The following is a 15,000-nucleotide window of genomic DNA, read 5'->3' as shown; positions in this document are numbered from 1 at the left end:
ATTCTTCACACTTCTCTGGTGTTCCCAGGCTAACAGAAGCTACATTTACATTCTTTACAAATGGGCAGAAACCAGAGCAATAAAGGACATTTATACAAGCAAATTCAAGCCATTAACTCTAGTCTTAAAAAAACAGACAGGATGCTTCCCTCTAGACATACTGACTCCGAATTTTGACATCAAAGACAGTCCTAAAATGCTTGACTTAGCTTTCGTACAGCAGAGTGCACTGTTGTTACATTTTTCCAGTTCAATATCCAATGCAGTCTTTTCACATTTAAGACAAGCCTGTGGCTTACATTAATATTTACAAATGACAGAATTATCTACAAAATTCTATCTGGCTAGGCTGGCAGCCTTCAGCTATCTTCACAGGATGTTTAATGTACAGCCAATGCCCAGTAAAAAAGTCCTCCTGCTGCCATGAAGCTTGTACAGACAAAAAAAAAAAGGAAATGGATTTTTTTACACTCACTAAATGCGGCTTTGATGTTTAACAAGAATAAAAAAATAAAATAGTGTGTGTGTGTAAATGTCTATATTTGTAAATGCTTGCATGTGAGAGAAAAAGAAAAGATAGTGTGAGCGAGAGAGAAATGGAGACAGGGCTTACTGCATCAAGCAGTCCATCAGCGCACATACCCTAAATAATAAGAATTACGAAACTCTAATGTCTGCCATAATTATCTGACTTTAACCCTCAGTTTACCAGCAAATCAAATATTCTACAAGGGACAGAGCACAACTATGCAGCAAATCAAGGACGGTTAATAGACATGGGAGGACAAGGGTTGCAATACTTTGCATGCTTTCCATTCATTCTAGCACAGTGAGACATCTGAGGTATATTCATTCCACTATGTGCATGTATATGTATACGTGTCTGCATCTATGTGTGTACACATGTATATAAACAGTATAACTTATATTTTGGATGTAAAATATTTCCTCCAAAAACAATTTGAATTACCTACTCTATAGCAAGTTTGAAATATCAGGTGGAGGATAAAAAGTGAATAGTAATTAAAAAAATGCAAAACAAATTAACATACTGCTCATTCTCTAAAGTGTAATAATGCCCTCCAGGGTGGGTGGTATTAGGGAATTAATGCTATTCCAGACTTGGGAAGGCCCTCTGCCTACAGGGTTGAGCCTAACATCACCCTGGTTAATTCTCTGATAACACACACCCAGTCAAGCTTTACTGCTTAGAAAAATCCATCTTTAAAGCAGCACCTCTTACCATGTGCCATTACCTACACTATACTGCTGTGCCTTTGGGATATACTTTAAATCTTCTGTGTCAAAAATAGATTTAGTGAAACATACAGTGCTGGAAATAACAGCTCCAAAAACCTAAATCATTAATCTCTCAGAGAGTCACCTTACTATTACTTGTCCACATCAAACGGTTTCTTCCCCCAACCCAAGTTCAGGCTGGCTGAATGCCTGAAGGCAAAACCATAATTTATCCTTCAGGTTCATTCCTATGACAAACCAAGCATGAACGTTTGCAGGATACGTCATGCACGATGATCTATGGAATATGACAAAGTAAAGCTATTCATGTTCAAGTCGGAGATTGTAGCACCAAGTCTCCATAGCCCATCCAAAAATCTTCAGCTCTGTGTACTGTTACATAGTAAGAACAAATGGATAGATTGTCAATCCTTGACATTAATTTCTTCAGGGGAACTATGTACAGGAGAAGCAAAAGGAACAAAACAATTCTACTAATAAAATAAACAGCAGTGAACAAAACAGATGAGGTTTTAATGAAAGAACTTTTATTGGCCTTTTTTGTTCCAACTCTGGATTATTCAACAAAGTGCAACTTTAATACTGTGTTGATATTCTTAGTAGGCAGAATCAGCATACAGAAGCTAAGCTTTCCACTGAAAAACTGGGTATACTGCCCAAATGAAGTGTTTTAAGAATCACTTCTGGGTCCAGATTTCAAAGTGGCTTTTAGAAAGTCTCTCATAAAAAGTTGGAAGAGAAAGATGAACAACAAACACCAAAACAGAAGGACGGGCTGCATTAAAAAAGTATGTTTTAATGTCAAAAGGGAAATGGAGATATTTGGAAGCAGAAAGGTTCACATTATGTTAATACATAAACTACTAACATTTTAGCTAATGATCTGACAGAGTAGTAAATTAAACCGGTACCATTTTGTTGTCACTTGCAAAAAAATATGATGAGCAGTGGGTGCAATAAGACATTCAATTGTCCCACTGTTATTTTAATTAATTCCGTGCACTTGCATTAAAAAGAAACTAAGTTTGAAGAGGAAACAAAAACACCGCCTCTCTCACTCACACACACACACACACACACACACACACACACACACACACACACACACACTCTCTCTCTCTCTGACGTTATCTTTCAAAACAGTGTTTAGCAATAAAGGAATGGAGCCCTTGCCACATGCATTAGGGAAATGATGTAAAACTTACCAGATAAACAAGCTGTGGTATCAATCCATTTGAGCAACTGGCCCATGCTGAGTTCCCCTTGGTGGTTTGCATGGCACGGCAACACCATCTGACTCATTTTTACTTCCGTGGGATTACAGTAAATAAGTGCATTTTGTAAACTAAAAACTTGTCCATCCTGAAGTAAGGAGTTCCCACCCTGAGAAGTCATGATTGCAAGCTGATCTGAAAAAACTCCACTTGAAGAACCCTGAAATGGTAGGAAAAAAATGGTAGGAAAAAAAATCCTTGAATATGCATAAAGTATTTCTTGAGGTTAATGGTAGCAGTACCATTCTTAATAACCACAACTCTGACAACACAGAAATGCAATGTTTCATAACAGAAGTATACAAAAAAAAAAAGACTTTTGTGCTTAAGCCTGAAAGAATCAGTCTTCTCTGATTCCCATAACTTAAGAGATAAAAGTCATTTAGCTCATACCAAAAGAGGTTAATAAAGTGACTGCATTACTCCTCAAGTTCTCTTAAACTTTTTTGAGATGGGCAAACCAATAAAAGCCATACATAGCCGCTTTACTCTCTTAATGTTTACCCCTGAATAAATGTAATATATTATAACAACCTGCAACTTTAACCTCATAGCGAAGTTTACTGTTTTCCTATAACAGACACTCCTAACCTGCCATGCCCTGATGTATAGCCAGGGACAGAACAAGGATGAACCCAGATGGCAGTAAAAAAACAAAATGAGTCCAACAGATGCTACATTTTAGTAATGAAACATCACTTGTGGCAATACAAAAAAAGACAGTGAGAGACATTAAATCATGACTTCATTTTCTCATTCAGTTGTTTCACCCGCAAACTCCTTGGTCACATGCCAGAGGACAGGTGTATGGTCAGAAGTGTCATTTACAGAAAGTGGTGAGTCTAGTAACTTGTGTTCAGTTTTTGAGTACTGTTGTATGTACTTATGACCAAGGTAAAAAGTCACACTAAGACCAAATGACTACTACTGCTTTATTTATCTAAGTCATCATAAAATAAATGTGACAAAAATCACATCAAAGGAAAATTAAACCAAACCTATGCAAGTTTGGAGCATTTGTTTTATGGGTATATATCACACAATCGAACTTCCAAAACTTTGAGTGTCATATGGTCGACACCATATGATCGAACTTTTAAAAGTTCAAAAATCTAATAAAAAAATAAACTACACAAACAACCTACCTGAATGTTTTAAGCAGGGGGGCAGGGCCCCTGCACCCTCACACCCCCCACTCATTAAATATACCAACTCCGAGATTGCACTACAGTGCAGAAAAGTGAAATCTTCCCATTCCTTGCTATAAGGAGATCTCAGTCAAAATGTTCGAACTTTCATAAATTCAATCATATGATGTCAACCATATGACAGTCAAACTTTTGAAAATTCGATCATCCAATATAGACCCTGTTTTACAAATCTGGGAGGGTTTCAACACCTTTTTTCTTTTTAGATGATGAGGAAAAATATCCATCAATTTTAAATGTAGCTCGGAACCACTTTCAGCTTTATACATGTGAGATCCATTTTTTCTGCCCAATGTTCTAATTATGTCAAGTTTTTTGTCTCGCCAGTTGCTTTAAATATAAGAAAAAACAGAAAAAGGTAAAATTCTGTTCTAACCTTTCCAGGTTATCAGTTCTATTACCATGAAATAGCACTCACTGACCACCCCCTGCTTCACGTGTATACAGTACATAAACACACATAACTGAGTAACATTTAGCTATCTTTCTACTGTTCGGGTGTTTTGTCTGCTATCCACATACTCAGTTTGTAAAATAAAAGCCACTGTTCAGTGTTGTGAGGCTTCTTACTTTAAATCCTACTGTTCTGCAAAGCTCCATCCGTTTTCCTCGTCTACTTTATTTCGGTAGGTGGGCTGGGCTACAAAGTCCATATCCAAACAGGACCGTTTTAATATATCACCTTTATGTAATTTACAAAAGGACAAAACCAAAATTATACAACTAAATGTACATACATTTAAACAAAATGTACACCAATAACCTTATTAAATATTGCAATATCTAGGATACAGAATCTTCATGTAATCACAATGGTAGATAACTAATGATCAAACCCAAAAGGTCAATCATGAGTTGGTTGAAAAAGAAATATTTTTTTTTGTAGTGGGGCATATATATATATCTATATATATATATAGATATATATCTACAAAAACACTAGAGGAGTGGTTTCCAGCTCTGAAATTGTAATTTTATTAGCCATTTTGGGCTGATTTCTATCCCTTTCAATTTTCTGGCTTAAAAAATGTGTGTGTTTGCGCATCGTGCAGCACAGCGGGGCTACGGTTAAACTATTTCAGGTGCCAGAAAGTCTGCTCTTCAAATTTTCACTTAGAACTAGCTGGTTTCTCAGTAGTAGCACTAAAATCTGAACCCCTGTGACTAGCACTTGCTCTAGAACCTGCTGGAAAGCACTAGGAAGCCTTAAATTGATACAAGCACTCAACTCTCCTTGTTAATATGGAGAAATTAATCGTAGGCACTAAACAGCCTATAATTGCAAAGTACCTTGCAAAGGTAAGGGAAAACAGCTCTTGTACTTTATAAAAAAAGCACCTAAACAGGCATATCCAAGGGTCAACTTCCGGTGATTTCTCTTGTCCACCTGGTGAATCTGGGCATACTGGGGCAATGCAGCAACTACCTCATGTACACAGACAACCCTCTCCTCCTACCACCCAACAGTATAACCTGTGAGAGTTGCACTTACATAGCCAAACTGGAAGCAAAGCTCTCTCCAACCAAGATTGTGCTAGACAATCAAGAAAATGTTAACACCTGCACTACACCTCAAGCAACACATAGCCCTTCAAAACCCACACATAGCAACACTAAACCCACATATGCGGCAGCCCTTAACATTAACCTGCCCAAGCAACAAGGACCTCCGAAGCTGAAACGCAAACAAACACCAGTCACAACCAAAGTGACATATTGCTCACACCACCAGTGTGCCACCCAACAACAGCCCCTAAGGCAAGAGAACGTACCCAACACTTTAGTCATAGGTGATTCTATAGTCATAGGTGATTCTATAGTCAGGCACACTGATGTCCCACTCTCCAGGCTGAGCAAGGAGAAAATTACAGTCAGCTGCCTGTCGGGTGCCAGGATCCACCAAATAACGCATGCACTGAAGTCACTCCACAACAAGTACAAATACAACTCTGTCATTGTCTATGTTGGAGTGAATGACTTAAGACGTACCTCCCTGCGCTACATGAAGAGAGACATGGAAGAGCTCTCGGATCATGTGGCCCAGGCAGGTATGACCCTAGCCCTCTGCCTTCGCCCAGAATGATACCACAGTATAAGGACAAAATGATTGACTTCAACAATTGGCTAAGCTTCTGTGTCATTCAAAGGGGATCCAGTATCTGTCTGCCTGGGACAACATGATCGACAAACCACGATGCTTTGCCAGAGATGGTCTGCACCTGTCACACCTGGGATTCAGGTTACTGGCTAAAGCTCTTGCCAACCCTATAGTGCCTTTTTTAGGCAAGGTTCAAAGGACAAAACCACCACAGTAACAGACACAAGCATGCACAATCTGAAGGTAATGCTACTCAATGATAGCAGTCTAAACCTCAAAATGCACTCTCTCAAGGCACTCCTAAAAATGGAGAACATCGATATCTGTGCAGTAACTGAGACCTGGTTAAAGACTCCAGAGAGCACCCCTACAATACCAGGCTACAACTCTTACCACACTTTTCGGCCACCAAACCAAGACTGAAACGCTAAAGGTGGAGGAGTGTCCATATTCCCAAAGGATATTCATACGTGCAGACTAGTTGCCCAACACAATGCATCTGAAATTCTCCAGGTGCAACTAACACTAGGTAAGACTGCAATCAAAACTGTAGCTTGCTACAGACCCCCCCCACCCCATGCCCCAAGGTTCTCACTAAACCTTTCTAAACATACTGGAAAATATTAACAAACAAACACCCTAATACTGGGTGATTTCAACTACCCTGCCATTAACTTGGAAAACTACTCGGCTACCAACACCTTTTCCCAACAGTTCTTGAAATTCATAAATTCCAATGCCCTGGATCAACTAAATCCATTGTCCCACCAGGGGCCCCAATATCCTAGACCTGGTCATTACCAACACGGGAGATAGATGCTCCACACTAGTGGTCATCCCCTCATTGGTCAGGTCTGACCATAAGCAAATCACCCTTGACATCCACATCCCACTCCCTCCCCCCAGTAAGGAAATCTCTGTAAAAAAACTTCTCCAAAGCCAACTTCATGCTACTTAAATCAGAAGTGACAAACTTCATGGCACCCATGCAGACAGGAGCTGAAAGTTCGACTGCTGAATCCTACATATGAGCACATCCATTTGTGCATGAATCGTGCCATCCCAAACAGAACCAAGACGCTCTCCTCCAAAAAAAGGAAGCCAATCTGGTGGTCCCCTGCCATAAACAAACTATACAACAGAAGGAAGAAACTGTTGCAGAAAAGAGGAAAACCCCAGGTGCAAAAACTCCCTTACCAGTCTCAGTAAGAAGCTGAAATCCCTCATAAAATCCTCCAAAGCTAGTTACGAAAATAAAATTGCCAAAGATTCCAAAGACAACCACAAGGCATTCTATAGTTATGTCAAGAATCTAAATGGCAATGCTCAGATCTGCTCTGAGCTACAACAGAATGGCATTAAATATACTGATCCCAAGGATATTGCCAATATACTGGCAGATAGATTTAGTGCCAACTTCACCCCCCTCTCACACCCTAAAGGGCTCATCTCAATACCAAAAGATTACGAAATTCCAGTAATCACGGCCACAGAGGTAGAAACCACACTCTCCAAAGCTAAGAATGCAGCATCCATGGGAGATGACATCCCAGGCTGTGTACTACATGAATTACAAAATGAACTGGCACTTCATCTAAGTGTCATGTTTAATCATAGCCTCACCTCAGGCTTCATGCCCACTGAGTGGCACATAGCTACAGTTATCCCACTCCACAAGGGGGGATCCAACTTGGATCCCAGGAATTACTGTCCCATCAGTCTGACGAGCCTGATCTGCAAGAGCATGGAACTTATAAACAAAGACACTGGCAACCTTCAAACACTGGACCCCACCCCAGTTTGGGTTCGTGAAGGGCCGATCTTGTCTCCTGAACCTGACTGACTTCATCAAATCAGTCGCCAGAGCTGTGGACGAGGGTAAGGCGGTCCATACAGCCTATCTGGACCTTGCCAAGGCCTTCAACACCATCCCCCATGCTGGAATCCTAGATAAACTTACTAAGTTGGGCATAAATCCCTACATCACTCGATGGTTGCCAACTGGCTTACTTACGGAACCCAGACTGTAAAAGTAGCAGACTCAAAATCCAGCTCCAGACAAGTGCAGTACCACAGGGTACAGTCCTGGGACCACTCTTGTTTGGCATCTACTTCTCTGAAGTACAGGCCAACACTAAGGGACTCTGGCTAACAAAGTTCACAGATGACTGCAAACTGGAAGCCATTATTGAATCCTCAAATTATGTGGATATTCTACAAAAGGCCCTTACAGAAACAGATGCTTGGTGCCAGAGCTATGGGCTCAAGCTTAATGCCAAGAAATGCTTAGTTATCCCCTTTGGGAAAAACCATGTACCCATGAATTACCACATACGTGGCAGTACACTAAACACCGAAAGTGTGATGAGAAACTTAGTGTCACAGGTGGACAGTGGTCTCACCTTCGATAACCATATCACCATAACAGTCAGGAAATCCTTCTGTGTGGCACACCTCATTTGGTATGCACACCCATTTGGTATGTACCTCACAAGACATCTGCAACAGCTGGAAAGGCTGCAGAAATGCCTCACTAAAAGAATCACAGGCCTAAAGCAAAGGCCCTATGCTGACCATCTAAAAAAACTCCAGCTATACTCTGCGGCATATCGTCTACTCAGAGGCGATCTCTGCTTAACATACAAGGCCATGTCAAACCCTGAGCTGTTGGACATGTTTCACTTAAAGAAATCCCAAACCCCTCAGAGCCACATGCTCCAGGGATCTAAACCGTGTCATCACAATGAACAAAACATGCTGGAGGGATAGGTTCCTGACCCAGAGACACCCCATACATGTCAAACAGAGTGCCTTCTTGGCCCTCGTCAAAAGAAACCTTGACGATTGGATGGGAGATAGGAAATGATTTATATATATATATATATATATATATATATATATATATACACACACACACATACATACATACACATACACACACACACACATATACATATATATGCATGTATCTCACACTACACTGGGGGCAATAGCAAATTTCCTAATCCCCGCTGTTCCATGATCTTGCTCAGGAAAGCCGGTATTTAATCAGCTGATTTTCTATCAGCTCTACCTGATTTTCCTATCACTGAAAAAACATCCACTAAATAACTGCAAAGTAACCCAGCAGAGCTTGCCCCCTTTTCAAAAAACAGATCTTTTTCTTTTCATTTTTTTAACTGCTTATTATCAACCATTTGGGTTTGATCATTTGAGATTCTCACACAGTAATTAAATATCACATACCCCATCTGGTACAACAGTTATGTCTTCTTTTACTGATGGGAAACACTATAACTGGGAAAATATCACATAATTCTAAGTACACAAGGTTGTCACATAGTGAAATTATTACTTCAGACGATTTACTCAGTCAAGTGTTCCCCTCAGAACAAAACTGGAAAGCAACTGTCCAGCAATTTAATGCACAGGGCCAAGGCTATAAGGCTGTTAACTAACTTCAACCTACCATCCTGGGTTTGATTACCTCTATTTCCCCTTGCAAAATGTGCAACTCTGAAAAAGCCACTTAATATTCTTGGGTCACCCCTGAAAAGGGATACTTATGTTCAGTGCGTTTACCCAGTTACTAAAATAAATACAACTAGAACTAAATAAATACAACTAGACTGCTAATAACACATGATTTGCGAACAGTTACTGGTGGACTGAAACTGCAGAAGCAGCCAAATGATGGGTTTTACAAGTAAGTGCTCCATCTCTCCATACGTTGCAATGAAAATTAAAGAAGGCAACTGAAAGAATTGCACAGCACATTTAGAAACTGACTGTCTTAACCACAGAAAGTATACTGTAAACTCTAAAAAAAAAAGCTTACATCTGGTAAGGGAGACAAGCGTACAGATGTTTCTGCCCTGTGCACTGCACAAACTTTGCTACTAAACTATATTGTGTGAAATTACATGCATTCCTTAACTGCGCTACATAATGATGTCTAGAACTTTTTCTGTTCTCTTGGTACTCGTGCACTACTGACGAGAAAGGCAAAAAAAAGACATTCACTGGTAGAAGCCCTAGTAAGAGTCACACACTCTAGTGTGTGATCTATTCTGTACTTACACAACATACAACTAACTCAATACGATACAATAGACTGGAAGGCAAATTACACAGGAATACCTCAGCCACTTGCACATAAATATCTACATTCACTCTAGTGCCTGCAACCTCCTCCCAACTTACTCTAGTCTCCAAAGGGAATAGGCATAATTTGCACCAAATTAAGTAAAAAGACAACTCTTATAAACACATTTCTGACATAATGTTTTATAACATTTTGCTAAACACCCTGTTACCCTAGATTATAAATAGCAGCTGCCACAGAACAGTATCAAAATCATTTCCACAGCTTTAAAGTCTATAATACATTTGCCTGTCTCTCACACAAACATACAAAGAAGTGGCACAGTAAAATATCTAATAGATATTATTATATATTATATCTATTCTAATTTTTACTCACCAAAAGGTCTACTTTTATACAGGAGTTCTTACAAACCTGTTGCTGAATTAGAATAGAACTTTTTTCATGTGCAATGAGCAAGTTGGTTAACAGAAAGGTTTAACTATAAGTCTATGCTCAGTGAGCCAATCCAGGTCTTCCAGATCTGTATGCATAAACTGTAATAGTTGACTTTGAATAGGCATTAGTATGCCGATTCATTTAAAATAGATAAACTTGTTGATTTATATATATATATATATATATATATATATATATATATATATATATATATATAAAGACTGTTGTTTAAATCTACATGCATGGATTGTTTGACTTGATTTTGAAATGGCAAGTGTATGTAGACTCATTTGAAATAGATATATTTGCTGATTAGTTACATGTTGTGTTAAGTGGGAGCCATGAGGGTGAGCATATAAGTATTTTTTTTTACAAACGTTTTTTATATGGAAAGGTCATAGGAATTCAGAAATGACACAGTGATGCAGGCCTTATGTTTACATCTTGAAGGGGTCATTGAGCAGCTTTGTATCTGTTTATTTGCTAGTTCTTATGACTTCCATTAGGGGTGGCTGACTGCTATTAATATGATTACGATTTTGATAGTATGAGAACTGTTTGTTTTATATATATATATATATATATATATATATATATCAACATGTATGTATATTTTATTTAGAAACTTTATATATTAAGTTTACTAGCTTTTCAGCTTTGCATCATAAGCTGTTTTATATTCTTTTTTTATGATGCATGTGTTACTGGGATTTTGCAAGCTGGAGTTTAAATCAGGTGACTAGTATAACTGGAGTCAGGTGATTGTTTTATATGTCATGTGACTACTAGTATTTTTATTGGTTTATGTAGACTTAAATACAAGCATTTTATGTAGACTTAAATACAAGCATTTTGAGATGTTATTTTACTGTATCTGAAGAACATCCGCAGTGGTGCAGCAGTAGCATTGTTGCCTCACAGCAAGAGGTTCTCCCATTCGATTCTGGAGTGCAGGGAGTGCCTTCTGTGTGGAGTCTGCATGTCCTCCACGCGGTTGGGTGGGCGTTCGAAAGACATGCGTAAATGGACGTGCCTTTGTTGAAGGTTGAACGTTGAGCTGGCACCTCGGTGTTTGTGAAAGTCTACTGCCAATCATTAGCGGACCATAATTCCGCTGTGGTGACCCCTAACCGGGAAAAGCCGAAAGACAAAACAACATTTTACTGTATCTGAAGATGCATTGTGGAAGCAATGCAAAAGCACTTATACCTCAATAAACTCAAGTTATTTTTTAACTGCTGTTTGCCTCCTCCTTGGTTTTGCCTTTTGATACTCTGGATTCAGGATCAATATGCCAGTCTTTCTGATGGAAAATTGGTAGTAAAGACTGCAACATTAAACTCAAAACTTTCTTAGCCTTATAAACCTGTTCTGAAAGGACAAATCCAAAAATGGATCTTTTTTTTTTGTTGTTGTGATGAGAGAAAACATCCAGAAAAGAACCATTTTCCTGTTGCCTGTATGATAAGTCTCTGAAATGTCCTTTTAGCCAGTAAACTAAGAAGACAGCAATCTATAATTGGTGTGAAGGGATACCTCAGAACAGTTCAAAACCTCATCCTGGGTCTAAATTCTAATGGATAACCAAAAGAAATTACTACCCTCACCCACTTTTTATGGTATCCCCTTCATCCAAATGTAGAAAGGAAGAAAAGTGAAATGACAAGAAAGTATGAAAGTCTTACAGAAACGCTTAGGAAGAAGAACATTTTGCACTTTCTTTGAAAGAAATCCCACCTTTGAAATTGATAACCTTTGAATGTATAACTTCATTTGTTTAAATACTGATTTAGGCTGTTCTGAAACATTGCCTGGCTGGGTCTCCTGTGGAAGCTTTACATCAATGAGTTTTTTTTTCCCCAGGGGTCTGTCCACTCAAATATGAAACGTGTCAATCTTTCAAACCAAACTGACAATAAGTATGTGTGTATTGCATGTGTCATGCAATGACATGGAGTCCTCTCCAGGTCAAGTTCTATGCCTTACTTCTATGTCTTATATCCACTGCTTGCTTGGAAAGGCTCTGAGTACCCCCTATAAGGATCAAGTGGATAACGGAAAAAGAATAAACAAGTCCACCTCTTACCATTAGCATCTGAAAGCAGCTGGAGTTAGAGATATTCATAATCTAACATTACCTTAAGTTTTTTTTTTTCCTTTTTCATTCAGATTCTGGAATATTTTCTTTTCTCTAAAAATGACAAACTGAGACTTGAAAACAGACAATAAATAAATAATTACTATGTCAGTTATGTCATCAGAAAAAGACTGCAAAGTAATGCAGACTAGTAGAATTTATATCCACAAAAAAAATATGCAAATGTCACTAAGCATACCTTCTAAAGAATGTCTCTGTAGCCAAACCATACAATAAAATAACTATCGTGGATGTTTGCATGCAAGTGTTTTACCTTGACTCGGTTGGAATACCTCACATTTTCCATCTTGCCTTTTGACATTGCAACTACTAGGACATTTTGGGGTATTACGAACGATTTTGGTACTACACTATCCAGAGATTAAAAGTTTCATATACATTTTGGAAGGAACAGATTAAAATCACTGATTCCTCTGTCTAAAGTGGGCTCAAACCAATCTGTTTGAGTATCTTGAAGCTGTTTGCCCTACACAACAGAAGCCTATTTTTTTACATCACTTTGGGGGCACAAATAAAATTACTTTTATTTGTTGAACTTTTGTATTTCTTAGTAGACTACAGCATCACAGCAACCTTTTATTGTAATTACTTAACTGTCGGAAAAGAAACAAATACCAGCAATACTTGCAGCAAGTGACGCATTGCTCTAAGTAATCTGCATAACTGCAAATTATCAAGGTCCTAAACCATGCATGCTTGGTTGGTTCAAATAGTTTTCAGTACTGCTTATTAATTATTTTAGTAAGGACAGCTGCCTCCCCTCAACTAGTCTCTGCTCTTGTTTAAACGTGGAGAGAAGGGTTGAAGGACATCCCTGTTATTAAGTGAATGGTAATGACAAAGTAAACTATCACAAACCACTGCTACAAGTCACATTTGCTGAAATATCAGCTGTCTGTCAAGAGAGAAGTGAAGTGTAACAGTAGGATCATTTTCATTCAGAAAATTAGAAACATTGTACCCTAGTCTCCACCAGGTACTAAAGGGTAGAGAGTTTTCTTGTAGAGTGTAAATGAAGCAACAAACAGCCTTGCCAGTAGCATAGAGGTATAAAGTCCTGATTATGACCCAGGCAAATCATGCTCATTTAGTGGCTTGAGCACTTGAAGGTGCGAGCAAGTATAAGATGAATGTGCCTATCCTAGGAGGGGAAGGACTGCATGGATAATAGATGGGACTAATATAGCCCTGGAGTAGGATAACCTGCATGCAGGTTTTCAAGGATGGATATATCTCTTGGGCTATGCAACTTCATGTTAACCACCATGAAAACCAGTGGCAGATCCTCTGTCCATGTTGCTCCAGTGCATCATGCCAACACTACGCAGAGCTAGTGTCAGATCCACAGCATGAGATGGTATTCCACACACTGGGTGGAGGGGGACTGAGAAATGAAGCTGCTCTGTCACAGAGACATCTTACTTGAGAGAGGAAAATGGCTTATCTAAAAAATCCTGTGTTGGTTTGTGATTGACAGTGAAGATGCCTGGTAAGAGAAGGTATATTTTGATTTATAATGTATTTTTTACCACTGTTTTTCACTGTTTGTAGGCAGAAAGGGATAACTTGTAGACAAGAAGATTTACTTTGATTTAAATTTTGTTTTTGCCTCTAATTTTCACTGCTTGTTGTTAATCTAGCAATCCCAGAGGTCTTATTCAGCTATAAAAATTTACACAGACTGTAGGGAGGGCAATCCAGAGCTTATCTGGAACAATCCTGTGCTAGTTTGTAATTTATTGAGCTTTATTGTGACTGCAAGCAGTAGTCCGCAGAAGCTGCTATGCACATTTGTGCAGGATGTAAAGTAATTCCAGCTTTTGTGGGACTTTCACAACTGGTACGGTCAGAGCAATGACTTTATTCTACTTAATTTAATATTTAGTTACGTATCAGTAACTGACTCTGATTATCTTTTTCTTTTAGAATTCTTTATTCATTTGCAGGCTGAAAATGGATTCCTTAAATGAGTATGCCAATAATGATTTGCTAAAATACAGTTAGAAAAAGGGCAAACTGTACATTAGCACCCTGATTGGAGAACAAACATTCTCCAGCAGGGTATTAATATACAAGTAAATGCAAACTGAAAAATGAGTCCACCGCTTTACGGCAGCATATCAAACTGCTGTGAAGCTCAGACTGCAAAAAACCTAATGGCTGCCATTACTTTATACTCACTAAGCACCACTTTTGCTGTTTAGCGTGTAAAAAAAGTGTATGCATTTGTATAAGTGTGTTTATGTTTCTGTCTGCATGCAAATGAAAGCGTGTTTGAAAGCATAGGAGACTGTATGTGCAACCGAAAGAGAGAGGAGAGCAATCTTGTGTGCATAGCTATCAACTGTCCAAATTTTCACAGAATGTCCAGACTTTTACCTCATATTTTTTGTCTGTTCCTCATAAAATGTGGTTTTCTAAAGTTTTGTGGCAAATCAGTGAAGAGTGAATTCACTAAA

At 38.7% G+C, this 15,000-nt stretch overlaps 1 protein-coding gene across 5 annotated transcripts in view; it reads right to left on the bottom strand.

Annotated features, from left to right (window-relative positions):
- Positions 1-15,000, bottom strand: part of ACOT11 (acyl-CoA thioesterase 11) — a 506,836-nt gene that overhangs the window by 467,691 nt on the left and 24,145 nt on the right. For 2 of the 5 annotated variants that reach the window (XM_044085489.1, XM_044085490.1), the window contains exon 2: positions 2,466-2,694. The exons of the other annotated variants lie outside the window; for them this stretch is intronic. In XM_044085489.1, coding sequence (XP_043941424.1) covers positions 2,466-2,655 — 190 coding nt within the window. In that variant the 5' untranslated portion in view covers positions 2,656-2,694. The remainder of the gene's footprint in view (positions 1-2,465; positions 2,695-15,000) is intronic. 5 annotated transcript variants of the gene reach the window in all.

This window comes from Protopterus annectens, chromosome 10.part0 (assembly GCF_019279795.1).
Source record: "Protopterus annectens isolate FY-2018-M chromosome 10.part0, PAN1.0, whole genome shotgun sequence".
Classification (NCBI taxonomy): domain Eukaryota; kingdom Metazoa; phylum Chordata; order Ceratodontiformes; family Protopteridae; genus Protopterus; species Protopterus annectens.
This window is presented reverse-complemented; position numbering and strand designations above follow the sequence as displayed.